This window comes from Cherax quadricarinatus, chromosome 68 (assembly GCF_038502225.1).
Source record: "Cherax quadricarinatus isolate ZL_2023a chromosome 68, ASM3850222v1, whole genome shotgun sequence".
NCBI classification, from domain to species: domain Eukaryota; kingdom Metazoa; phylum Arthropoda; class Malacostraca; order Decapoda; family Parastacidae; genus Cherax; species Cherax quadricarinatus.
The window spans coordinates 6,327,902-6,353,756 of record NC_091359.1 but is presented as its reverse complement, the minus strand read 5'-3'; the positions used below and the strand labels follow the sequence as shown (position 1 = coordinate 6,353,756).

The 25,855-nt window shown below is 44.4% G+C and overlaps 1 protein-coding gene across 1 annotated transcript in view; it reads left to right on the top strand.

Annotated features, from left to right (window-relative positions):
- Nucleotides 1-25,855, top strand: part of LOC128697907 (uncharacterized) — a 466,834-nt gene that overhangs the window by 422,167 nt on the left and 18,812 nt on the right. Inside the window, exon 5 of the mRNA XM_070099645.1 lies at nt 1,712-1,927. Coding sequence (XP_069955746.1) covers nt 1,712-1,927 — 216 coding nt within the window. The remainder of the gene's footprint in view (nt 1-1,711; nt 1,928-25,855) is intronic.

Sequence of the window (25,855 nt, the reverse complement as noted above, 5' to 3'; positions counted from 1 at the left end):
GTGTTACTACTACTACTAGTGTTACTACTACTACTAGTGGTGTTACTACTACTTTACTAAAACTACTACAGTTACTCGGTGGATGCGTTTTCTTATTATTTCTCTTTCTTATCTTTGTTGAAAGAATGGTTATGCTCTCCCTACCATTTCCCTGACAGCCAGCACCATAATGGTGTTGCTGGGAGTTCCTTCGTCACGGAAAAATGTCTCGTGAGGTGCGTCATGTCAACCGAGTTGATGACCAGTCAATGATGTACCGTGACTCACGAAATCGTAATGACACGATTGCAAACAAACCATACCCCGGCCGGGATTGAACCCGCGGTCAGAGAGTCTCAAAACTCCAGCCCGTCGCGTTAGCCACTAGACCAGCTAGCCACAATAAGATTCGTCCAACTAGGTTGGAATCTTATTGTGGCTAGCTCGTCTAGTGGCTAACGCGACGGGCTGGAGTTTTGAGACTCTCTGACCGCGGGTTCAATCCCGGCCGGGGTATGGTTTAATGATGTACCATTGTGGTCGGTTGGTTAATGGATTTGAAAACCTGTCAATAACACTAGGGCCATTAAAGGTACATGTTTGCTTTTCATCATCGACTCCAGGCTGAGGGACTAATTACCTCGCATTATATTTCTCCAAGTTTAATGGACTGATTACATCTTCATTTCACTACTACACCTGCTGCCTCTGTATTTGACTGAAGATGCCTACTGTGTAGGCGAAACGTTTCAACAATAAAAAATACCGCAACATGTGTCGTAATCATCTGTGTTCAGGTGACAAGTAAACTATGTTTCTTACTGTGTAAGGAGAACTTGACTAAATTTAGCTCGTTAGGTGAACTAATTACATCTGTTCTAATGCCTCTTCATCCCCCCTCCCTTCCTTCACATCTGTAATTAGACCCGTCACTCCCTGATCGTAGGTGAACCCTTACAACTGTGCACCACTTTTAGGTGAACCCAAATGACCCACATGAAGAGTCTCAACCTAACTGAATGATTATACCCTTGCCCGTGAAGACTACTGCACTCCTTAACAACTTCAAGGCTGAGGGACTGATTACCTCATCTTTTGTATATAGTTCTACTGTCTTCCTATTATGTCCTAGAATCTGTATTGATAAAGCCACTGGATGGCGAAACGTCTACAATAAAGATACCCAGATGTTGTACATGTGTCTAATTCATCATACTGTGGGTGTGGTGTACATTCATACAACTATCCTTGTCTGTGGCCACTGGTGTCTGGGGATCGCTTTCCCCAAGTGAATATCGCAGTAAAACAATACAAATACCTACCCTAGGAGCATGCCACTATCTTCCCCAGCAGATGCATCAGAGGCAACAAACCCCACAGTCACTAAGACTGTTTATATTCTCTTCCCACCAACTTTAGCTCACTATAAGTGAACGCAGATATGCCACTGGGAAAGCAACTGTCTCAATCTTCTTTAAGTGCTTCTTAAAGGGACATTAAATGAAGCATTTCACCGAGAGTGGGTTATCACTTATGTCAACTGTACACACGATTGTCTTTCCAGAGTCAGTCACATCACACCCTTCACAAACTTAAGTGGGACCTCCTGCTTCTAAAACATAACTCTCCTTAAAGCTTACAGAACAATATCTGTCCTTGAGTGTGCACGCGCGTGCGTGGACATTTAATTGCGTTTAACCTCAGTCCTCAATATCCTCTCCTCCTGTTGCAGGTGAACGCGGGTGTGTGCGTGGCGGCACAGAAGGTGCTGCTGGACCTGCGTGACGGTGTGAAACACGAGGTGATGAGCCGTCACAAGCGAGACCTGCGGGCGGCCGTGTCCCTGCTGCCGCTGGAGGGAGTTTCCTGGTTCCTGGCGGTGGTGGCCCTGGAAGACCACCAGAGTCTCGCTCTCGACTGTGCTGCCGCCCTCGTTACTGCAGCTTTAGTCAGTACCTGCCTTGTAGCATTGTAGTTTCTACCCTACAACAAAAATAAATTATAATCAGAAAGAAGCGCTAAACCACAAGGGTTATACAGCAACAAAAATCAGACATTTATATCTGCCACTTTCAGTTGCTTCCCATTTTCTGTTCCAACCTCACATATTAACTATCGTAGACATGTATATACTTTTTTCCCCTCTGTGATACGTTTTAATTGGTTATTTTTTATGGCTGGAGGAGAACTTGATGTAACCTAACAAATTTGCTTAGAAACTTTTTTTTATTAGTAATTCTTAAGCGTTAAGCACGTGCTATTCAGTGCAAGACGAAATGGAGGCTTGATCCTCCGTCCGCTGAACGGGAGACTGACGCGCTTCCTATTTGTAGTCACCTCGTTGTCTGCTACAAACAGAAATTCACGCCAGGAGTAATGGATGTGATCTGTAGGGCGCTCTTGTAGGAAGCCCTACTGTAGAGGTGTTATGTGTAGGTGCTCTCGCGTAGGGAAGTGTGATGTGTAGGTGCTCTCTCGTAGAGAGCTGTGCTGTAGCAAACCATGCTACAAACTGGATGTGTGAAATTTACAGAGATGCTTATGCGTGTGAAGAGAATGGCTTGCTACAGCCCAACTCTCTACGAGAGTCTACGAATCACACCCAAACACATCTCTACAACAGAACTTCCAACGAAAGAGAGAGAGAGAGAGAGAGAGAGAGAGAGAGAGAGAGAGAGAGAGAGAGAGAGAGAGAGAGAGAGAGAGAGAGAGAGAGAGAGAGAGAGAGAGAAATGCTACAGATCTCACTCAACACGTCTCAAGAAACTTTGATTTGCCTACTAACTCCTCAGGTTCAAACTTTTACACTATCCTTGCAGTGAATTCCATTCTTTCGTTCCTTCGTTATTTCGTTTGTCCTTTCTCTCTTATTCTCTCTCTTTCCTTCTCTCTATCGTTCTCTCTCTCTCTCTCTCTCTCTCTCTCTCTCTCTCTCTCTCTCTCTCTCTCTCTCTCAAGCACTACAGTGGATAAAGTTCGTGAGAAACGATCGCTTTTCCAACACTCTCTTACTCTGACCTAGAAATATTTTATTCCGAGTAACTTTTGCTTGTGTTATTTACCAGTTGTCTTAGGTACTTGACAATAGACACTTGACCTGTTGTAGTTACCATCAGTCAGACTGTTAACAAATACACACTTCGCCTGTTCAAGAAACCACTCCAATTGTGTGTGTGTATACTACCCAGACACAGTGTGTAGCATACACACTGTTGTATGTTAGTAATGTATTCTCTGTGTATGATTATTAAATCGTCATGAATGACTGTCAAAGAATAAACAGCAGAATGGACGTGGTTCTGGCGTAGAAAATATGTTGGAAGTTGGGGTCAGCTGAGGGCCAGATCTCTCGTTTGCGCAAGCGGTCGTGTGTGTGTGTACTCACCTATTTGTGGTTGCAGGGATCGATTCATAGCTCCTGGCCCCGCCTCTTCACTGATTGCTACTAGGTCCTCTCTCTCCCTGCTCCATGAGCTTTATCATACCTCGCCTTAAAACTATGCATGGTTCCCGCCTCCACTACTTCACTTTCTAGGCTATTCCACGGCTTGACTACTCTATGACTGAAGAAATACTTCCTAACATTCCTTTGATTCATCTGAGTCTTCAGCTTCCAATTGTGACCTCTTGTGTCTGTGTCCCATCTCTGGAACATCCCGTCTTTGTCCACCTCGTCTATTCCACGCAGTATTTTATATGTCGTTATCATGTCTCCCCTGACCCTCCTGGCCTCCAGTATCGTCAGGCCGATTTCCCTCAACCTTTCTTCGTAGGACAATCCCCGTAGCTCTGGGACTAGTCGTGTTGCAAACCTTTGCACTTTCTCTAATTTCTTGACGTGCTTGACTAGGTGTGGATTCCAAACTGGTGCTGCATACTCCAGTGTGGGCCTGACGTAAATGGTATACAGAGTCTTGAATGAATCCTTACTGAGGTATCGGAACGCTATCCGTAGGTTTGCCAGGCGCCCCTATGCTGCAGCAGTTATCTGATTGATGTGCGCCTCAGGAGATATGCTCGGTGTTATACTCACCCCCAGATCTTTTTCCTTGAGTGAGGTTTGCAGACGTTGGCCATCTAAACTATATTGTGTCTGCGGTCTTCTTTGCCCTTCCCCAATCTTCATGACTTGGCATCTGGCAGGGTTAAACTCAAGGAGCCAGTTGCTGGACCAGGCTTGTAGCCTGTCCAGGTCTCTTTGTAGTCCTGCCTGATCCTCATCCGATTTGATTCTCATTAACTTCACATCATCCGCAAACAAGGACACTTCTGAGTCTACCCCTTCCGTTATGTCATTCACATATACCAAGAACAGCACAGGTCCTAGGACTGACCCCTGTGGAACCCCGCTTGTCACAGGCGCCCACTCTGACACCTCGTCACGTACCATGACTCGTTGTTGCCTCCCTGTCAGGTATTCTCTTATCCATTGCAGTGCCTTTCCTGTTATGTGTGCCTGATCCTCTAGCTTTTGCAGTAACCTCTTGTGAGGAACTGTGTCGAAGGCCTTCTTGCAGTCCAAAAAAATGCAGTCGATCCACCCCTCTCTCTCTTGTCTTACTTCTGTTACCTTGTCATAAAACTCTAGTAGGTTTGTGACACAGGATTTTCCCTCCCTGAAACCATGCTGGAAATCAGTTATACACTTGTTTCTTTCCAGGTGCTCCACCACTCTCCTCCTGATGATCTTCTCCATGACCTTGCATACTATACACGTTAGTGATACGGGTCTGTAGTTTAGTGCCTCATGTCTGTCTCCCTTTTTAAAAATTGGGACTACATTTGCCATCTTCCATACCTCGGGGAGTTGCCCAGTTTCAAATGATGTGTTGAAGATCTTTGTTAATGGTACACACAATATCTCTGCTCTCTCTTTAAGGACCCACGGAGAGATGTTGTCTGGTCCCACCGCCTTTGAGGTGTCAAGTTCGCATAGCAGCTTCTTCACCTCCTCCTTGGTTATATGTACCTCATCCAGCACTTGCTGGTGTACCCCCCTGCTCTGATTTCCTGTAGTCCTACTGGTTTCCACTGTAAATACTTCTTTAAATCTCGTGTTGAGCTCCTGACATACCTCCCGGTCGTTTCTTGTGAATTCCCCATCACCCTTCCTCAGTCTGATTACCTGGTCCTTGACTGTTGTTTTCCTCCTGATGTGGCTGTACAACAGCTTCGGGTCAGTCTTGACTTTCGATGCTATGTCATTTTCGTATTGCCGCTGAGCCTCCCTTCTTATACACAAATAACCCGCACATAAAAGACAGAAGCTTACGACGACGTTTCGGTCCTACTTGGACCATTGACAAAGTCAATGGTGACTTTGTCAATGGTCCAAGTAGGACCGAAACGTCGTCGTAAGCTTCTGTCTTTTATGTGCGGGTTATTTGTGTATCGTTCCAGTCACGGTATTGTGCCTTTTTGTTATTTATTTATGGACTCCCTTCTTATCTGTGCATATTCGTTTCTGGCTCTTCGGCTAATCTCTTTATTTTCCTGAGTTCTCTGTCTTCTGTACCTTTTCCATTCTCTAGTACACCTAGTTTTTGCCTCCCTACACCTTTGGGTGAACCAAGGACTCGTTCTGTTCTTCCCATTATTTCTGTTTCCCTTGGGAACAAACCTCTCCTCTGCCTTCTTGCATTTTGTTGCGACATAGTCCATCATTTCTTGTACTGGTTTTCCTGTCAGTTCCCTCTCCCACTGAATGTCTTGAAAGAAGTTCCTCAAGCCTGAGTAGTTCCCCCTTTTGTAGTTTGGTTTTTCCCACCCTATTCCTGCTGCTCTCTCCACTTGGAGCTCAACTATGTAGTCGAAGCACAGAACCACATGATCACTAGCTCCCAGGGGCCTTTCATACATGATATCCTCGATGTCAGAACTACTCAAGGTGAATACAAGGTCCAGTCTTGCTGGTTCATCCTCTCCTCTCTCTCTGGTGGTGTCTCTAACATGTTGATGCATGAGGTTTTCCAGTACCACATCCATCATCTTGGCTCTCCATGTTTCGGGACCCCCATGGGGCTCCAGGTTTCCCAGTCAATCTCCTTGTGATTGAAATCACCCATAACTAGTAACTTTGTTCCCCCCATGTGTGCTCTCCTGGCCACCTCGGCTAGTGTGTCGACCATTGCTCTGTTGCTCTCATCGTATTCTTCTCTTGGCCTCCTGCAGTTCTGTGGTGGGTTGTACATTACTGCAATTATCACCTTATGTCCCTCAGACTGGATTGTTCCTACTAAGTAGTCCCTTTCGCCCTTGCCATCCATTCCTTCCATTTTCTCAAACCCCACTGGCTTTTAATGAGCAGTGCAACTCCTCCTCCCCCTCTCCTCCCTCTGTCTTTCCTGAGGATTTGATATCCGGATGGAAAGATTGAATCTGTTATTATTCTGTGTGTGTGTGTGTGTGTGTGTGTGTGTGTGTGTGTGTGTGTGTGTGTGTGTGTGTGTGTGTGTGTGTCTGTGTGTGTGTGTCTGTGTGTGTGTGTCTGTGTGTGTGTGTGTGTGTGTGTGTGTGTGTGTGTGTGTGTGTGTGTGTGTGTCTGTGTGTGTGTGTGTGTCTGTGTGTCTGTGTGTTGCGTGAACCTTTTCTGAAATACCAGAATTAAATAGAAATCCTCCTTCCAGCAGAGGTGATCCATTCCCTGGCTGCTTATGAATACAGTCACCTGTTCACTCACCTGTCAACGCCAGTGCGGTTATAGATGAGGAGATTTGCATGCAATTATGTGTGAGTGCGTGTTGTGTTTGGCAGGCTCCAAGCACACCCATGTAGGCACACGCACACAAACACATACGCACGTACACCCACCCATACCAAGGGGGGGGGGCTTGCAGGACAATGTGTGACAGTAGTAAGGAAGCTATTGTGCAAGCTAGACGACATACGTCTGTGAGTCCTGAGAGAGGAAACGCAAAATACTTCCAGTATTTTAAGGGGACAAACAGGCAGCATTAGACCAAAGGCCGGAATAACTGGTATGCAGAGTAAGTTCGTGGAAAGGATTATCAGAAGAGTGGTGAAGCACCTAGAAAGGGTTTATAAACAATAATTAGCACGACTTTAGAAATGATAAATACTGTCTCGCAAACTTACCAAGTTCTAAGACAAAATTACAGAAGTGAGGCAGGAGAGAGGGACGGGTGTATTGCACATTTCTGGGCAGTAAGAAGGTTTCTGACAGCAACACGCGTGACCATTAAAACTCTCACTAATAATTAAGGTTTTATTGGCTCAATAATCCCTGGCTATTCCAATCCACAAACAAATTCAGCCACCGAGGTTGCACCAGAGATAATTCCTCACTTGTCATTGGTTACCTGGGCTGCAAAGTGAGGTCCACCTGAGAGACTCCTGGGGCCAAGTTTACAAGTGTGGAATTTATTGCAACCAGAGCCGCGTCAGGGAAAATTTGTTTACCTGTCTGTTTGCCGGAGACAAGAATTGTTTACAGCGAGAGGCGAGGTGGAGGGAGCAGGGTTTACCGCTTGGCACGCTTGCTATTTTATTTACATTTCTACGTTATTTGAGGAAGGATGGAGAAATACTGGAACATCGTGTATAAGCACACAAAGAATGCTAGTGCGAGCTAACACACCCCTCCCCCACTCGTGTGTGTATGTGTGTGTGTGATTTCTGTTAGTAAGTCCGATAACAATACACAAGACAGTGGCGTACTACAGAAGTACCCGAACAAACTTCAGGAATGGTTTGAAAAATTATTGTTAGATTAGAGCAATAGCAAGGCAACGTTATTAAAATCTTGGAAAGAGAGAAAAATGATCTATGGAATACAGACCACAAACCTCAGATGAAGGAGCCATGTATAGAGTTCAGTCAGAATAATCAATAGTTATCAGACGTGCATCACAACGTGATTTATCAGATTACATTCTGATAAATCAGCTGTCTCTCAAGACTGTTTACAACGTATGGCAGACCCAACAGTACGCAGCAGCTGTATGGAGTCTTCACTTGATAAAGCCACTTCAGAAGCTACAGGAAGTTCGGAGCAGCTAAGAGACAACTCGTCTATTAGTCTGACGTTCCCTGGCGCACCTCAGTATTCAATTCAGTATGTACCACTCATTAAGTACATCTCAGTGAATACACGAGTACACACGAGTAGACATCAGTCCCCCTCAGCGAGTACAGCAACAACCACACATCCAAGTTTCTCCACTTTGTAACAGCAATTAGACGAAAAAAAAGGCTTGGACAAAAACCTCATTAATATTCCTCAACATGCAGTGAAAACAAGAGGAATATTGCCATTAAGCATTCGCATGCAAATGGAGTCAGCGAGAGCTTCAACATCATGATTGATGCGCTGTATATTAAGGCGTTTGTTGATGATGGTTCCACACTGGTGGTGTGTTGGAGATCTGTATATATTCCAGTGCTTGTTGGTGGTGGTCTCACACAAGTGTTGGAGATCTATGTATGTTCCATTGTTTGTTGATGGTTCCACACTGGTAGTGTGTTCATCAGTTTGTTGGTGGTAGTCTCTCACTTACAGTGTGTTGGAGATCCATGTTGGAGATCTACAGCGTCTGTTTTCATATGTTTTAAGTTTACTGGTGTTTAGCTCCAGCTCTTGGTCTCGTGTATTGTTCTGTGATTTATCTTTCGTAATTAAACTCTTAAATGGCTCTTGTTCGTAATGTACCCTTTGTGGTTCCACCTCTCTACTGCCCGAAATACTCTGCATAACCATGCACAGCCATATGTCACCCATTTTCTGTACAAACATTGTATCATGTGGGAATAAATCTTTGACTTTGATCTATGTCACCTCATCTTTATTTGTGTCTACCCTGATTTGTGTGTCAAATGTGTCCATGTGGACGCCTCGTTATGTTGGGTGTGTTGCTACCTCCGTGGATGCTATGAGAGGCACTGGCCGCAGCTGCAGGTACAGGTTGGTTCCCCGGCCCGGGTAGTTAGGTATAATGTTTATCAGGAAACAAGACAAGTGTTTCCTGACGCGGGTCTGGACAGTAGCAGCCACCCTGCTGAGTCTAGGAGTTACTGCTCTGTGTTTGCTGTGTGTGGAGATCCGTATACTCCTTGTTTCCACTCAGTTGAGGCTGAGCCTCCGAGCTACCGGTTATAGAAGGACAACCCGCCTCTTCGTCGAGTGGAAATTCAGTAATAGTCTTGATGTTTCAATAGGCTGGTCAACTATGGCTCGATTGTTATTGTTCTTAATTCAATATACACGAGTTTGCTGTGAGGCTCTCCCTTGTGTGGATTTTTTTATTTTAATTACTGGGACGCGCTAAACCCGTAGGGATCATAGCAGCCCCTGGAAGGCATTCAGGTTCGATCCAAAGATGTGTTGGAAAAGTCCAGTTTCTTGGATCAAAAGCTCCACCACCCCCCTCATCCTTCTTGAGGGGTCCCTGATGTCGAGTGACGAGTTGTGGAGGGTGGAGGTGTATAATTTTTTTAGAGGTATTGTACGCATGTATGCTGTAAGGATGCTTGTGTGAGGATCGTAGTGATTGTGAAACTGTCGCGCTGTGACAGGTTATAAGCTTATGTACGGCTACAAGACTGTGTGACAGGGTTATGTGTAATGATGAGAGAAAGTGGGCTGTTGCCGAAATTGGGGGGGGGAGAGGGGGGGGGGTAAGGAGTGTTGGAGAGACTGAATTTGCAACTTAATAGTGTCTCTTGTATACACATTTGCTTTGCACGTTGACTTTTGTGCAGTGAAAAGGTTGTGATAGAGTAGTTTTTAGTTATGTGTTCACATTAGGTTAAGGAAGCCTGTGATGTGAACTTGATTTGTTGATAGTCTTTACTTTGCATGATGATATATCTATGTATGTGTACGACAATATGATAATTTAGTAATTGTGGCCAGTGTATTTGTCGGAGGTGTGTGTACCTCCGGCGGATACAGTTACTTCTGTAAGACTTACTCCCAAGAAAGTTTTTTTTTTATTAGGAATGTGCGTTTCTTTTACAATAATACCTGTGTGTGCTGTTTCTTGTACTTACACCTACATGAGTATGGTGTGATAATTCCATGTGTTTTTCTTATATATACTGATAGGTGGCTTGAGTGATGTATAGTGTGCGTGATGGTCTGTCTTTTTAGTCTGTGACGGGTTGCTTCTCCTGTGTCCAACAACGTGTGTGTGTGTGTGTGTGTGTGTGGTACTTTATGTATATACTTATTGTTCTCCACAGTGTTATACTGTATATATGTATTTTGTCTGTACAAGATGTGCTCTCAATAAAATATAAAAAAAAATTAAAAAATTTGTGTTGGTTCAGTGATGTTTACAGTCATTCCAGTTGTTTGTGGGGGAATCATCATTCCAGTTGTTTGTGGGGGAATCATCATTCCAGTTGTTTGTGGGGGAATCATCATTCCAGTTGTTTGTGGGGGAATCATCATTCCAGTTGTTTGTGGGGGAATCATAATTCCAGTTGTTTGTGGGGGAATCATAATTACAGTTGTTTGTAGGGGAATCATAATTCCAGTTGTTTGTGGGGGAATCATCATTCCAGTTGTTTGTGGGGGAATCATCATTCCAGTTGTTTGTGGGGGGAATCATCATTCCAGTTGTTTGTGGGGGAATCATCATTCCAGTTGTTTGTGGGGGAATCATCATTCCAGTTGTTTGTGGGGGAATCATCATCCCAGTGTTCCTCTTGCTACTGCTGAGTGGAAATTATGTACTCACCTAATTGTGATAGTAATCATAAGCTTCTGTCTTCTATGTGAGGGTATTTGTGTATTGTTCCAGTCAGGATATTGTGTCCTTCTGTTCTTTATGTGATATTGATGATGTCAGGTTAGGTTAGTCATTAAACAGGACAAGTATTTCCTGACGCAGATCTTAGTCATATGATGACTAAGACATTATCCAGTTATAGCTGAGGTCAAGCCAGCATTGAAGGGTACACAGTTTTGGTCCAGTTATTAGTAGGTCCTCCAATGTTTACTTTTATCACTCTGGCCATTACCCCAGGGGTCGTAACTGAGTTTAGTGCCTCTTCTTGGTGGACTCAGTGATGGTGGAGGAAGGAGTGGTAGAAAGAATAAACGATTATTTTGGTTTAATGCATTCTTGTGCCTCTCCCTGGAATCTTAATTAAGGCGGACGACCAGACCTGCTTGTTCGTCTGTTCCTGGTAGTCCTGCAACAGGCAACTCACTCCGCCATGTTGCACCTGCTAACACCGCTTCTATTGCGGCAGGATTCAGACTCCGCCTTGATTCTGCTTCCATCCCTCACTCTCTTGGCTCCAAGATGTCTACTTCCATCCCAGAGTTTATGGCTGAGTTCTTGATAAAGTTCGTTGTGGGCGAAGCATCGAGAAAATGCCATAAAACACATACTGTGCGTTATTAACATACTCTTGGGTAAATAATGTTACTGATATACACCGATATATTAACTAAATTTTACAGCATCCAAGTAATGAAGAGATTTGTGTTAAATAATAATAACATTTCCTTCACGTCAGTACATTAGATAGGCTTTATTTTTTAAATGTGCGATGAAAATGCACATTGTTAAGTGTACAATCTGCAGAACAGACCGACACGAACCTGAGGAGTGTTGCGTGTGTGGGGTTCGTCTACTGTGGGATTGTTGGTCTGTTCTCGCCCCACCAGTGGTGCTCCTGCTGTTCACAGTTAACCTATACTTTGGCAAGAACAGTAGACGGCATTTAGGTTCATCGTAGACAGTTATAGAGTCTATTGAATTGATAATGGCCCAGGACGGACCGAAATATAGTCTCGAGTGTCCTCTCCAAAATATGTTGTGGCTACAGTATTCATTAGTACAGATTTGTTAAACCATTTCCAGGTACCACCTTGCCAGACGTGTCAACCCAGTTTTTAATTATCTGACTTCTGGTTAGAGAGACTTCTTTATACTTTATATAAACCATCCCAGGCTAACCTACCTTAACATCTAAATTTAAATAACTTCAAGAAACGTTAGAAAAATGACGCTAGAACCTTTTAATAAAATTAATGAAATGCTGAGAGGCTCCATGCAATGAGGATTATGCAGGTCTTGGCTGCCAGCTCTCACTGCAAGGCCTACTGTTATGAAGCATTCCTTCCTTCCTTCCTTCCTTCCTTCCTTCCTTCCTTCCCCGCAAGGTTGGTTCCCAGCGTTATCTCAGCAATGTTGTCAAATTTATATTTGGCTGCCATGAACTTCCTGACAGTATTTGGCAGGTCGCCGTTTGTCAGAGAACTTTGAGACTCCTAGACAGTGTCTGAGGGACTGACCACCACCTACCAAGGCCGAGTGTCTTGTAACCTCAAATTTACCTCCCCACTTCTTCCACCGTCTTCGGCATTTATTGATGAAGAATTAGATACATGTGAAACATCTGGGTATCTTTACTGGTAGACGCCATCCAGTGGCTTTATCAGTACATGGACTTGATAGAAATACATGCAACAAAGAGTGGAAGATATAATCAATCCTTCTTGAAGAATCTGAAGCACAGGCAGGAACACTGGTGCTTATATTCAAGAGTCTGAGAAGGTGCAGCAGTCGCAGGTATTGTCACTTGTGGGCAGGACTCCCCAGTGAGTTGAGCCAGAAGTTAGAAAGTAAATTGTGGGGATGTCCTCTGTATCAAGATTCCATGGTGTTGCTGTGTCTGACAAGTTATGTATCAGTGGTATTCACTACCGACAAGATGATGAATTAGACATGTGCAACATTTGGGTATCTTTACATGTAGACGTGGCTTTATCATTACATGGACATAATAGAAATATATACAGCAAACAGTGGAAGATGAAGTAATCAGTCCCTCAACCTAGGAGAGCAGGTGATGAGTATCGTTGAATTTATTTTGTTGTACAAGAATGGTATACAATACCGACAAGATGAAATTAAGACACATGTGCAACATCTGGGTATCTTTATTGTAGACGTTTCGCCATCCAGTGGCTTTATCAATACAAATTCCAGGACATACCTTGAAGACAGGAGAACTATGTACAGAAGATGAGATAATCAGTCCCTCAACCTTGGAGTAGGTGCGAAGAATTTATTTTGTACTGAGTGGGCGAAACGTGTCCATCAGTAAGGATACCCATGTGTTACACTGTTTTATTACATTACAGACATACAATACCGACAAGGTGATGAATAAGTGTCGCAACTCCTGGGAAAGCTTTGACCAAGCATTAAGTTTTGTAGGTCATCCCTTCACTAAGTGCTCCACTTGTAACCACACTAAGCTTACAGAAGCCACTTCCTCCACTACTCACGTGATCGCTAAGGAGCTTCACGCCACTCTGCTCTCCTTCCCAGGAATCGAGGGTAGTCCTCGACTGCATTATTTGACGACCGTCCCAAGCCGCATAGGCTCGCTCTCTCTCTTTGTACTTCAAAACTTGCCTTTCAGATTCGACTTGATCTCTTGTGTATCACGAACTTGTAGAAGTAATGGATGAATCTAGTCCCCATAAATATTGAGTGATGGATGAATCTAGTCCTCGTGAGAGGAGATAATGTGAGATATATGGAAGGTCTTACTATCACTTCTCACGACGACTTGAACCTGGACTAAACACTCCTGATGCACCGGCCCGCCATTGCTTGCTTCCCCACTGATAACAACTGCAATAACTCCCGAAAGAATTACTATCTATATTTTTTCCTGCAGCAACCTTGAGGAACCATCCTTGCAGTTGTGTTTCCTTATACTTCGTCTGCCCACCTTGAGTGTTTTTCGGGGGACGGTAGCAGTACAAAGCGCACGGATGACCCCTAACTCCAAGAATAAAGTTAATACCGTGACTGGAAAGATTTGCTGAAAACTCCTGGACTGCTGTCAAAATCGAGGACGGACAAAAATGTCACGTGTCTACGTGCGGGTTTGTTGAATGGATCCTTATCTTGTCTTCAAGATGATTTTATTCACGCCGCGTTGTGCACTTCCTGTCATTGACACTGCTAGTGCCATGTTGACCAAACTCCTCTGATGTAGCCAGTGCAGTCATACTCTTTTCCAAATTATTTAATTCTAAACACTTCCGGGAATATTTACCATCAAATTTCACCTATGTGAAGCTAGTATTCCCAAATACTGTACTAATTTACCCATTATTCTATCTCCCTATCAGTTTGACTTTCTGGAGATACGTTTAACCAGTAAAATATTATGTCTCAGTTTAATGCTTATACTTTCTGGCTTATTTCCAATAGTATTAGGATAGTGTTGCTGTGTACACGGATGGCTTCAGGTCCTCTACTGGAGCTGAAGACGCCGATGTTTTTTCCCCGATCGGATTCTTCAAGGACGATTAGTAAAGTTAAGTAACACATTTGCGGAATCACAGGAGCATCGTTCTGTAGATATCCACATTGCTGCCATGTCTGCCTCTCTCTCTCTCTCTCTCGTTGTAGCATCTCCATTTTCATTACAAGCGATGAAAGCCTTTGGAGTTTTCCCCCATGGCATTGTCTCTTACACCGAGATTTAGCTGTGTCGCATCTTCAGCAAAGACGAGAAAAGTCATCTTTTGTTTGGGTCTCGTGTTCCCAGGCTCAGCATCTCCATGGCTCAGCACTTGAGAGATCACTGACAGCAGCAGCGTTGTTGGTCCGAGCTTCCAAACAATAAGTTGGCTTTAGTGAACTGACAACTTTGCTTGTGGACATCGCCATCGTTGTCAAGCAGCTTCAAGGCCTTCAAGGTGCCTTGAAGCTGCTGAAACTCTCGATAAGAAACTTAAGCTGACGAGGTTGCTAAATGGCTGAGTGACTGACTGGTTGACTAACTAGCTGGTTGGCTGACTTACTGACTAGAAGGTTAACTAGTTGGTTGACTTACTGACTGGAAAGCTAACTAGCTGACTGGAAGGCTAACTAGCTGACTGGAAGGCTAACTAGCTGACTGACTGGAAGGCTAATTAGCTGGATCATATTATGGATGGCATACAATACCTACAAGCTAATGACAGACATATTTTCAACAGTTGAATATCTTCATGGCCGAAACGTTTCGCCCCCATAATATCCTTCAGTCGAATGCAGGTGAATACAACACTTGAAGCAGTAGTAGTACTCTTTATGTAATCAGTCAATCACCCATGGTAGGTGATCAGTCCCTCCAGCCTTGCTTGCTGGAACGTTGCAAGACTTGAGTGATTGATAGCTCAACTGGCAGGTTTGGGTAACTTACTGACTGGAAGACTCCTAACTTATCTTTGCTTATCCTTGCTTATCTGTGTGTTATTCAGTTCGTTTGTGGATTTGATAGTGTGTGATTTTTTATGTTCAATGTGTTTGCTTGTGGGTTTGCTTGTCTGATAGTATACTGCTGTTTGGGTTTGCTGTGAAGACGTGTTTGGTTTAGTGCGTGTTTGTGTTTTTTTTGATAATATGTGGAGTTTTGAGTTTCGTTTTTTTTAGTAGTGTGCTCGTTAGGCTTGATAGTGGGTGTTTGCTTGTGTTTCCTAGTATTACAGAGTGGGTGTTTGCTTGTGTTTCCTAGTATTACAGAGTGGGTGTTTGCTTGTGTTTCCTAGTATTACAGAGTGGGTGTTTGCTTGTGTTTCCTAGTATTACAGTGTGCTTGTTTGTTTTGGGATATTTGTGTTTTATGCTTGCTTGTGTACGTGTGTGTTTATACTTGCGTGCAAACACCGACAACCCACCTGGGCCCACATCTTCATAAATAGAGTCAATTTGTTTTAAGCTCTATTTCCGCGTTCGGAGACCCAGATTACTAAAGTGTGTTGAGATTCACGAAATTTTAATAACACGATTGCAAACTACAGACCGGGTGGGGTTTGAAAATACTTGCATTTGTGGTCACAGTTGTGGCCCATGCTATCCTCCCTATGGTCTATAAATTTACCTACTTGGACGAATCGTATTGTAGCCAGCTGGCCCAGTCAGTGGTTTACGCACTGGTCTGTGGTTTTAAGACTCACTCGCCATGGGCTCCGCTCTGTGGTTTGTTAAAGGATATCAAGTTTAACTTGCAAAACGTTTTTCGCTGTAGACCAATATACCCAGAGAATAGCCTTTCAGATTTGTATTACAGGAAGGACGGGATTCTTACTTGGCTTGTAGATACCCACGTATCTACAAGCATTTTGGATTCACAAGAGGACTGGTGTTTCTTGAAGACTAGTGATGCCTTCATCAGACAGTTCGACGACAGAAACGTAACTAATTTACATAAATTACGATTATAACTACGTATATTATTACTGTTTGTTTCATTTATTTTGATTAGTGCAACATCTAAGTACAAATAAAAGGCCTCATAACCAAGTCCTTAAATGAAGTAGAAAGTTACATTCTAAATAATATTCAATTAATGTCTGTTAATGTAAAAATGGTGTACGATATATGTGTAACAGTTAGGCATCTTTATTCCGAAACGTTTCGCCTACACAGTAGGTTTCTTCAGTCGAGTACAGAGGAAGCAACGGCAGTAGGGATGTGAAATTGTAAAGACTATGTAATCATCAGTCCATCACCCTTGAAGACGTTGTTTTGAGATGGTCAGTCCCTCAGTGTTATCGTCCCATCCCGTACGTACGCACACCCGCCGCCCGACACCAACACCAAAGTTTGAATAATTGGTTCAGAAAACAGACAAGTTGATGAACAAAATACTTGCGCAACACATGGATGCCTTTATTCTGGAGATACCCAAGTGTTGCATAAGAGTGTTACTTAACACACACACACATACAAACACACACACACATACAAACACACACACACATACAAACACACACACACATACAAACACACACACACATACAAACACACACACACAACCGTAACTGTCAATTGAGAGCCACAATGACAGCTACTAAACAATAATAGCCATAAACATCTCTATTATCTCTCATAAACCCGACTTTTAAACCCATTGTTTGTTAGGCTTTTATTACCACCGCCTCTGATAAAACACAATCACCTCTGTCAATATTGTTTTTCAACCTGTCCGCCTCATTATACTCCTAATATAATGATGTTGGTAGAGGTGTAATTAGTGTAACTAATTACCTGTTTCCCTATTTATTACCCCATTTTTGGTGCTTATTGTAACAACCTTTTCTAGTGCGTCGGGTTCGAGGCCCAGGTCCTGGTTGCGTCTCGAAAACTTTTCCCTCAGCTGACGAGATTTCGAGCCTAGTGATTGAAGTACGGTTCCTGGGCTTTACCAGCTATCTGTGCCACAGACTGGGTTGCAGCTCCTGGGCTCTACCACCTGCATGCCAGAGCCTGTTACATATGCTAGCCCTAAACCCGTAAGCGCCTCAAATCTCCATGGAAATAGGCAGTCAGGTTTGAGAAACAGAGGGGTAATAAACTCCCTGGATCAAGAGCTCCCCCCTCAAATCAAGAGCTCTCCCAAAGCAAGAACTCTCCCCCAAAGCAACTAGAACACACACAAGGGACTAGGAGCCATGACTAAGTCGCACCAAACGCGTCGTTGCTTCTGCAGGAGTTCCCAACCTGGGCTGCACACTTCCCCAGGTAGTGCGAGGTGGCATTTGAGGGGAAATGTGAGACAAATATACCTAATGAAAAGCACAATTCCGTTTAACTGGTTCAGTTTGTGATTCAAACATTAGAAATGCGAGTTATCTTCAAATGTGATATTACTTTTGTAGGGGGATGCAGAAGGTTGGGAGACCCTGAGCTAGAGCAACACAGGCGAGGTCAACCACAACAACCTCGAGTCCTTCAGCAAACTCAACCGGAAATATTTCAACAATCTCAACAAGGAATCCTTGAGGAATCTCATCGGGGTATCCTTCAAGATTTTATCCGTCTTGTGTTTCAATCTCGTCCTGGAATTTCGAATTCCTGAATGTTCCCCAAGAACACTACACACAACCCGTACATTGGACCATTTACAAAGTCACACTGTGTGACTTTGTAAATGGTCACAAGTTGAAAAACGTTGTCATAAGCTCCTCTCTCCTATGTGCGGGTTATTTGTGTATTGTTCCAGTTATGGTATATTGTGACTTGTTCTTAGGTATCAGGAATTTCAAATCGTGTCGAGTTTGGTAACGAGTCGGATGCCTGATATGATTTTATTATTACTGGGGAGCGCTGAACCCGTAGGGATTATACAGCGCCTGTGGTGGGGATGGGGGTTATGTGGAAGGCATTCAGGCTTAATTCAGTGGAACTCAGATCCAGTTCTCTAGATCAAGAGCCACTTCACCACGAGGTAATCAGTCCCTCAGCCAAGGCTGAGGGACTGATTACCTCATCTCTTGTATATAGTTCTACAGTCTTCCCATTATATCCTTGAATCTGTATTGATAAAGCCACTGGATGGCGAAACGTCTACAAGATAACCAGATGTGACACGTGTCCTGTGTATGTTTACAGTCATACACTGCCCGAGTGCAATGCATGTAAACTCGTGAGTACATGTTGGTAAGTACACACTAGAGTTCCCACAAGTGCACGCGCGCACTCACGCACGTGCACTCACGCACGCGCGCTCACAAACATCGCTGAATAATCAATGAGAGAATAACATAACATTCATCAGGGAAACACACATTCAAACATTTCCAGTTTCACAGACTGCGCAAACATTATAAATTTAACGTTATGGCAGAGGTTCGAATCCTGTCACAGAACTTCGGCTCTGGGGGCGCCCCCCACCACCACTTTTTTTTAAACCCACTCACCAGGTCCAATTGCTTGTATTTATGGGTTTTTAAAAAAAGGCGCAGAACCTTTTTAATATATCTTCCGACAGGTGGAAGATGGCTAATGTAATTCCTATTTTTAATGCAGTGGGTACGCCATTACCGTCAAATTACAGCCCAATAAGCCTGGCCTCAATTATAGGCAAATTATTAGTCAATTATAGTTTATATTATAAAAAGTCGTCTTTATGTGGGTAATTTGATTCATTATACTTAACATGGATTCACGAGGGGCCGTTGCTGCCTGACTAATTTACTGGCTTTCTTCAGTAAAGCATTTGAGGCTGTCGATTATGATAAATATTTTTTTTTGTATTTTAGCAAAGCTTTTGATAGAGCGCCACACAGAGGACTGTACAAGAAAAATGACAGCTTATGGTACTGCCATGGATCAAGGCGTGGCTGACCAGCAGGAAGCAGTGTGTGTAAATGCGGTGAAATCTGAATGAGGATCAGTCACTAGCGGCGTCCCACAGGGAACAGCTTTAGGTCCAGTGTCGTTCATATGCGTTTATGACCTTGGCGAGGGAATAACGGGTGACTTGAGCAAATTCGCTGACGAGACACAAAAATAGACAAGATAATTGATTCAGGGGAATATGATACTAAACTCCAGGAGGATTTAGACAAGCTCATGTCGTGGTCAGAAAGTGGCAGATGAAGTTAAATGTAGATAAATGTAAAGTCCTGAAGTTCGGGAATGTAAATAACCCTGGTACTTATACACTAAATTCAGAACCTGGCCATACAGAATGTGAAAAGGACTCAGAACCTTTGGGTAGTGGTTCTCCGTTGTATATCTCTCAGAACCCACCGTATGCATGGCTTCCAGTGCCTAGAAGTGGATGCACGTTTACGTGTTCTCGTCAGTGAGTTTCCGTGTAGGGACGCATCGTCACTCCTCACGTCACTTGACGTTCTCCTTCCTGCAGACGCTAGATAGCGGGAATCCATTTTCGGAATCCGGAATTTTTTTTTTCGTGCGTAAAATTATATACGTGGAAAGCGTTGAATAGGAATATATTTAACGGCATTGACGTCATGTTGTGAAGCGAACTACGTCATTACATCTGGAAAACGGCCTTTTGAACGCATTTGTTCAGTGACCAAAATAAATGTTCAAAGTTTTAATATGAATATAATTTAAACGAAGAGTTGATGCATGTTACGTATTTATTCATGAATTATATATATATATATATATATATATATATATATATATATATATATATATATATATATATATATATATATATATATATATATATAATTATTATATATAACACATCGGTCGATTCCCACCAAGGCAGGGTGACCCACCAAGGCAGGGTGACCCACCAAGGCAGGGTGACCCACCAAGGCAGGGTGACCCACCAAGGCAGGGTGACCCACCAAGGCAGGGTGACCCACCAAGGCAGGGTGACCCACCAAGGCAGGGTGACCCACCAAGGCAGGGTGACCCACCAAGGCAGGGTGACCCACCAAGGCAGGGCGGCCCACCAAGGCAGGGTGACCCACCAAGGCAGGGTGACCCACCAAGGCAGGGTGACCCACCAAGGCAGGGCGGCCCACCAAGGCAGGGTGACCCACCAAGGCAGGGTGACCCACCAAGGCAGGGTGACCCACCAAGGCAGGGTGTCCCACCAAGGCAGGGTGTCCCACCAAGGCAGGGTGACCCACCAAGGCAGGGTGACCCACCAAGGCAGGGTGACCCACCAAGGCAGGGTGACCCACCAAGGCAGGGCGGCCCACCAAGGCAGGGTGACCCACCAAGGCAGGGTGACCCACCAAGGCAGGGTGACCCACCAAGGCAGGGTGTCCCACCAAGGCAGGGTGTCCCACCAAGGCAGGGTGTCCCACCAAGGCAGGGTGACCCACCAAGGCAGGGTGACCCACCAAGGCAGGGTGACCCACCAAGGTAGGGTGACCCACCAAGGCAGGGTGACCCACCAAGGCAGGGTGGCCCACCAAGGCAGGGTGACCCACCAAGGCAGGGTGGCCCACCAAGGCAGGGTGGCCCACCAAGGCAGGGTGGCCCACCAAGGCAGGGTGGCCCACCAAGGCAGGGTGGCCCACCAAGGCAGGGTGGCCTACCAAGGCAGGGTGGCCCACCAAGGCAGGGTGGCCCACCAAGGCAGGGTGGCCCACCAAGGCAGGGTGGCCCACCAAGGCAGGGTGGCCCACCAAGGCAGGGTGGCCCACCAAGGCAGGGTGGCCCACCAAGGCAGGGTGGCCCACCAAGGCAGGGTGACCCACCAAGGCAGGGTGGCCCACCAAGGCAGGGTGACCCACCAAGGCAGGGTGGCCCACCAAGGCAGGGTGGCCCACCAAGGCAGGGTGGCCCACCAAGGCAGGGTGGCCCGAAAAAGATAAGATTTCACCATCACTGTCTTGCCAGAAGGGTGCTTTACACTACAGTTTTTAAACTGCAACATTAACACCCCTCCTTCAGAGTGCAGGCACTGTACTTCCCATCTCCAGGACAAGTCCGGCCTGCCGGTTTCCCTGAATCTCTTTATAAATGTTACCTTGCTCACACTCCAACAGCACGTCAGGTATTGATAAATTAGACACATGTGCAACTCTTGGGTATCTTTATTGAGGAAACGTTTCGCCACACAGTGGCTTCATCAGTCCATACGTAGGAGAAACTTGAAGAACAGGAGGAGAATGAGGTAATCAGTCCCTCAACCTTGAGTCGATGTGTTCAGTCCATCAATCTTGAATAGAATACGGCATATGAGCGGAGAAGCAGCTTATAAACCGTATGGCAGGAGAGGTGCAGCAGTCATAGGTGGTGTCACATTTGTTCAATGTGGAAGTAGGTCGTGCCCAAGAATTAGGCAAGCGAAGAATTCCTAAGTATTAAGATCTTGGGCACGACCTACTTCCACATTGAACAAATGTGACACCACCTATGACTGCTGCACCTCTCCTGCCATACGGTTTATAAGCTGCTTCTCTGCTCATATGCCGTATTCTATTCAAGATTGATGGACTGAACACATCTACTCAAGGTTGAGGGACTGATTACCTCATTCTCCTCCTGTTCAAGTTTCTCCTACGTATGGACTGATGAAGCCACTGTGTGGCGAAACGTTTCCTCAATAAAGATACCCAAGAGTTGCACATGTGTCTAATTTATCAACATGTCGGTTCTCTGAACCATTCATCTACAAACACGTCAGGTATTAAAAACCATTTGTCTTCATTCACTCCTATCAACTACACTCACGCATAATTGCTGGAAGTCCAAGCCCCTTGTACACAAAACCTCCTTTACTCCCTCCCTCCAATATTTCCTAGGCCGACCACTACCCCTCCTCTCCCCCCATTACAGATTTATACACTCTCGAAGCCATTTTATTTTGTTCCATCCTCTCTACATGTCTGAACCATCTCAACAAGTCCTCCTCTGCCCTCTGGATAATAGTTTTGGTATTCCCGCACCTCCTCCTAACTTCCAAACTACGAATTCTCTGCATTATATTCACACCACACATTGCCCTCAGACACGACATCTCCACTGCCTCCAGCCTTCTCCTCGCTGCAACATTCACCCCTATGCTTCACACCCATATAAGAGTGTTGGTATAAATACTCTCATACATTCACCTCTGTTTCCACGGACAAAGTTCTTTGTCTCCACAGATTCCTAAGTGCACCACTCACCCTTTTCCGCTCATCAGTTCTATGATTCACTTCTCACACTTCTCATATATATATATATATATATATATATATATATATATATATATATATATATATATATATATATATATATATATATATATATATATATATATATAGAGAGAGAGAGAGAGAGAGAGAGAGAGAGAGAGAGAGAGAGAGAGAGAGAGAGAGAGAGAGAGAGAGAGAGAGAGCATAAAACCTGGTGAGCATGTGAGGGTGACACAAAACAAGGAAGACACACAAAACTTCTCACCTGCCGTCAACTGAACGAGGGTAAAAGGTGCCATTAGTGGAAGAGGATTTGCCGGTGTCCCAGAGGTGTGCGGGGAGGAGGAGGAGGAGGAGGAAGGGAAGAGGAAGGGAAGATGAGAAAGACGAAGAGAAAGAGAAGCAAGCAGGAGAATAAGGAGAAGAAAGATAAGGAATATATATACTGGTGAATCCGCTTGCAGTCTATTCTTGATTAATTTGCAACTGCATTTAAACGATTAAAATCGTGTATTATAGTTTATAAGGCTGTGTCATCAGCGTGAGAAGTAAAAATCACAATTTAATATCTGGGTGTGATTTTAATTTCAAAACAGAACAAACTCAGGGCTGGTTTCTGGGGGTATGAAATAGCCTAGACTGTTTTAATACCCAGGTATAGTCTGAGCTAGTCCAGTTTATACCCTGGGGTATAAAACAGGCTAGTCCATTTTAACCCCGGGTATAATCTGGGGAGGGGATATATTTTGGGTTGTTACACCGGCTCTGGGCTAATCTTCGCTGTTGACTTTGTTCAACCAGGCTGTGGCTGTTGGTGGCCAACTGGCTCACCTATCACTCATAGTCTGGCTGATCTGGCACTTTTAGGAGATGGTGATCCACTTTCCTTCTGAAAACTTCTCCATTTGTTCTAACAACATTTCTAATATCTGATGATAGCAGGTTGAAGAGTCTTGGACCACGCATGTTGACCCAGTGTTCTCTTATTGTGGATGTGATATGGTGATATCGACAAGTTGTAGGTAGACGACACCTAAACACTGATCAAGACATTAAGGAAATGCTTTGCCGCATTTGATTCTTCGGTCCTAATAAACAACTAAGACACTAGTATATAAGTGGTAGGAATCAGGTGGTAAACTGTGAGAGGTTTACGATGCAAATGATTTAGAATACCTGTAAGTTGAAGAGTGAGAAGCTTGTGCAACATTTGGGAATCTTGCCTAACCTATGGGCGTTACCTACTTACACAGGTGGATTTTTCCACTGGTGACTGCCTCCTGCTGCTTCAGCTCACCTGTCTGCAGTATATAAGCCCACTTTTCTCATATGCTGTGCTTTTCTCAAGACTGATGGACTGAATGCATCGACTCCAGGCTGAGGGACTGATTGTCTTAAACTGCTCCTCAACTTCCATAGTTTTTCTCTGTACGGGACTGAAGAAGCCATTGGTTGGCGAAACGTTTCCATCATAACGAATCCCAAATGTTGCAGAAGACGCTAGCATCAGTTACCACTGCAGATAAAGGTGGTGGTGTCGCCATCTTAAACAGTAACTACTACAGAAACAAAATGCTCTGTCTACTAATGGACCCAGACACCTACAAACATCTTACAAGCTAAGTGGACAACCTAACCAAAACTTTTCTTCAAGACTCGCCTCATTCTAGGAGACTCCGAATAAAGGAAGTTCTGCACAGCATCCCCAGCAACCCCCAGACCTGCCAGAATGTTACGGCCGAAGACTCACAAACTGGGAATTCCACCGAGACTCGTCTCCTCTGGAATAGGTAGTACTCTCCACTAAACTCACGGGGATTATAGCAGAACACATTTCTAAACTCTTGAGTACATATTAAACATTGATCCCTTAACTCGCACCCGCAACATTAACGTTAGGAACAGGAAACTCTCCAGCCTAGAAATGACATCGCTATTGACCAAGGTACCCATAACACAAACCATTGATCTCCGGCGCCGGAAAATTGACGACTTCCTCGACCTCCCTGTTCCAGCCAGCGATTTCATAGACCTTGTTTAACTGTGCGTTGGTCCTACATGTTTCTCTTTTTAAAAATTACCTTTCGACAGATTTTTGAACTTCCCACGGGTTCCCCAATTACTGCTGTCTTGGCAGACCTCTACATTAGAGCATCTCACAGTCTAACTGTTTTCCTCACTCTCTCCTCAATCACCTGCCTCCGTTTTGTTGACATACTACTCGTGAATCCTGTTCTCCATCACAAGCTCAGCCAGGTCGAGCCCTCAATCCAATTTACGATCGAAGTCGATGACACACACACTTATTTTCAGGTTCTCTGCAAAACTGACCAAGAGTTTCGTTTTAAAGTCTACCGCAAACCGATCAACACTATCTTCCCCACTTCTTCCATCACGATACCAAAACTAGACGTGGCGTTATTACAGGCTTCTTCTCCGTGCCCTCCGCATCTGCAACACTGAGTCACTTTAATGTTCTTTCATCCAACAAGTATTTTCTAAGCTTCATTATCGTCGTCATTTCATTAGATATTACAGATGCCGTGCATATAACATCTGGACGTGATACTACAGAAAGATACATTGCCAAACACGTCTCTTCTTTAGCACAGAATTCTAACTAACTACCACTGCGCCCTCTAAAAACAAGGACATCATCAGCCAGGGGCACCACGACTACGTTCATACCTCTGCAGATGTATACACAAGCCCTTGCAACGACTACAACCAAATATACATGAGCGAAGCATCCAGAGACCTCCAAACACGCATTACTGAACAATACGCAAGCAGAACGGACTGAAGAATCCTTGTTTTACACAAACTCCACAACTATTTAATTAAAAAGACGCACGGCTCATCGCCAAGGAGGAAGACACGCAGAGATAATTTCAACCATAACAACTAGTTCTTGTATTAATGTTGGTAGAATTACCAACAATATGTTAAGTAAAAGGACACAAGTGCACCTAATGTGACATTTTATTGTGGCAACGTTTCGCTCTCCAGGAGCTTTGTCAAGTCTTTACAAACGATGACTTAAGAAATCGTAATGACACGATTGCAAATAAACCATACCCCCGGCCGGGATTGAACCCGCGGTCATAGAGTCTCAAAACTCCAGCCCGTCGCGTTAGCCACTAGACCAGCTAGCCACAATAAGATTCATCCAACTAGGTATATTTCTACACCATAGGAAAGTTAGCACAGGCACCTCTGTGACCACAAATGCAAGTTTTTACAGACGAATCTCCAGCTAGCGTGGCCGTGACGAACTCTAGCTCAAGTCCCTTCACTGCCGTCAACATGACTTAAGAAATCGTAATGACACGATTGCAAATAAACCATACCCCCGGCCGGGATTGAACCCGCGGTCATAGAGTCTCAAAACTCCAGCCCGTCGCGTTAGCCACTAGACCAGCTAGCCACAATAAGATTCATCCAACTAGGTATATTTCTACACCATAGGAAAGTTAGCACAGGCACCTC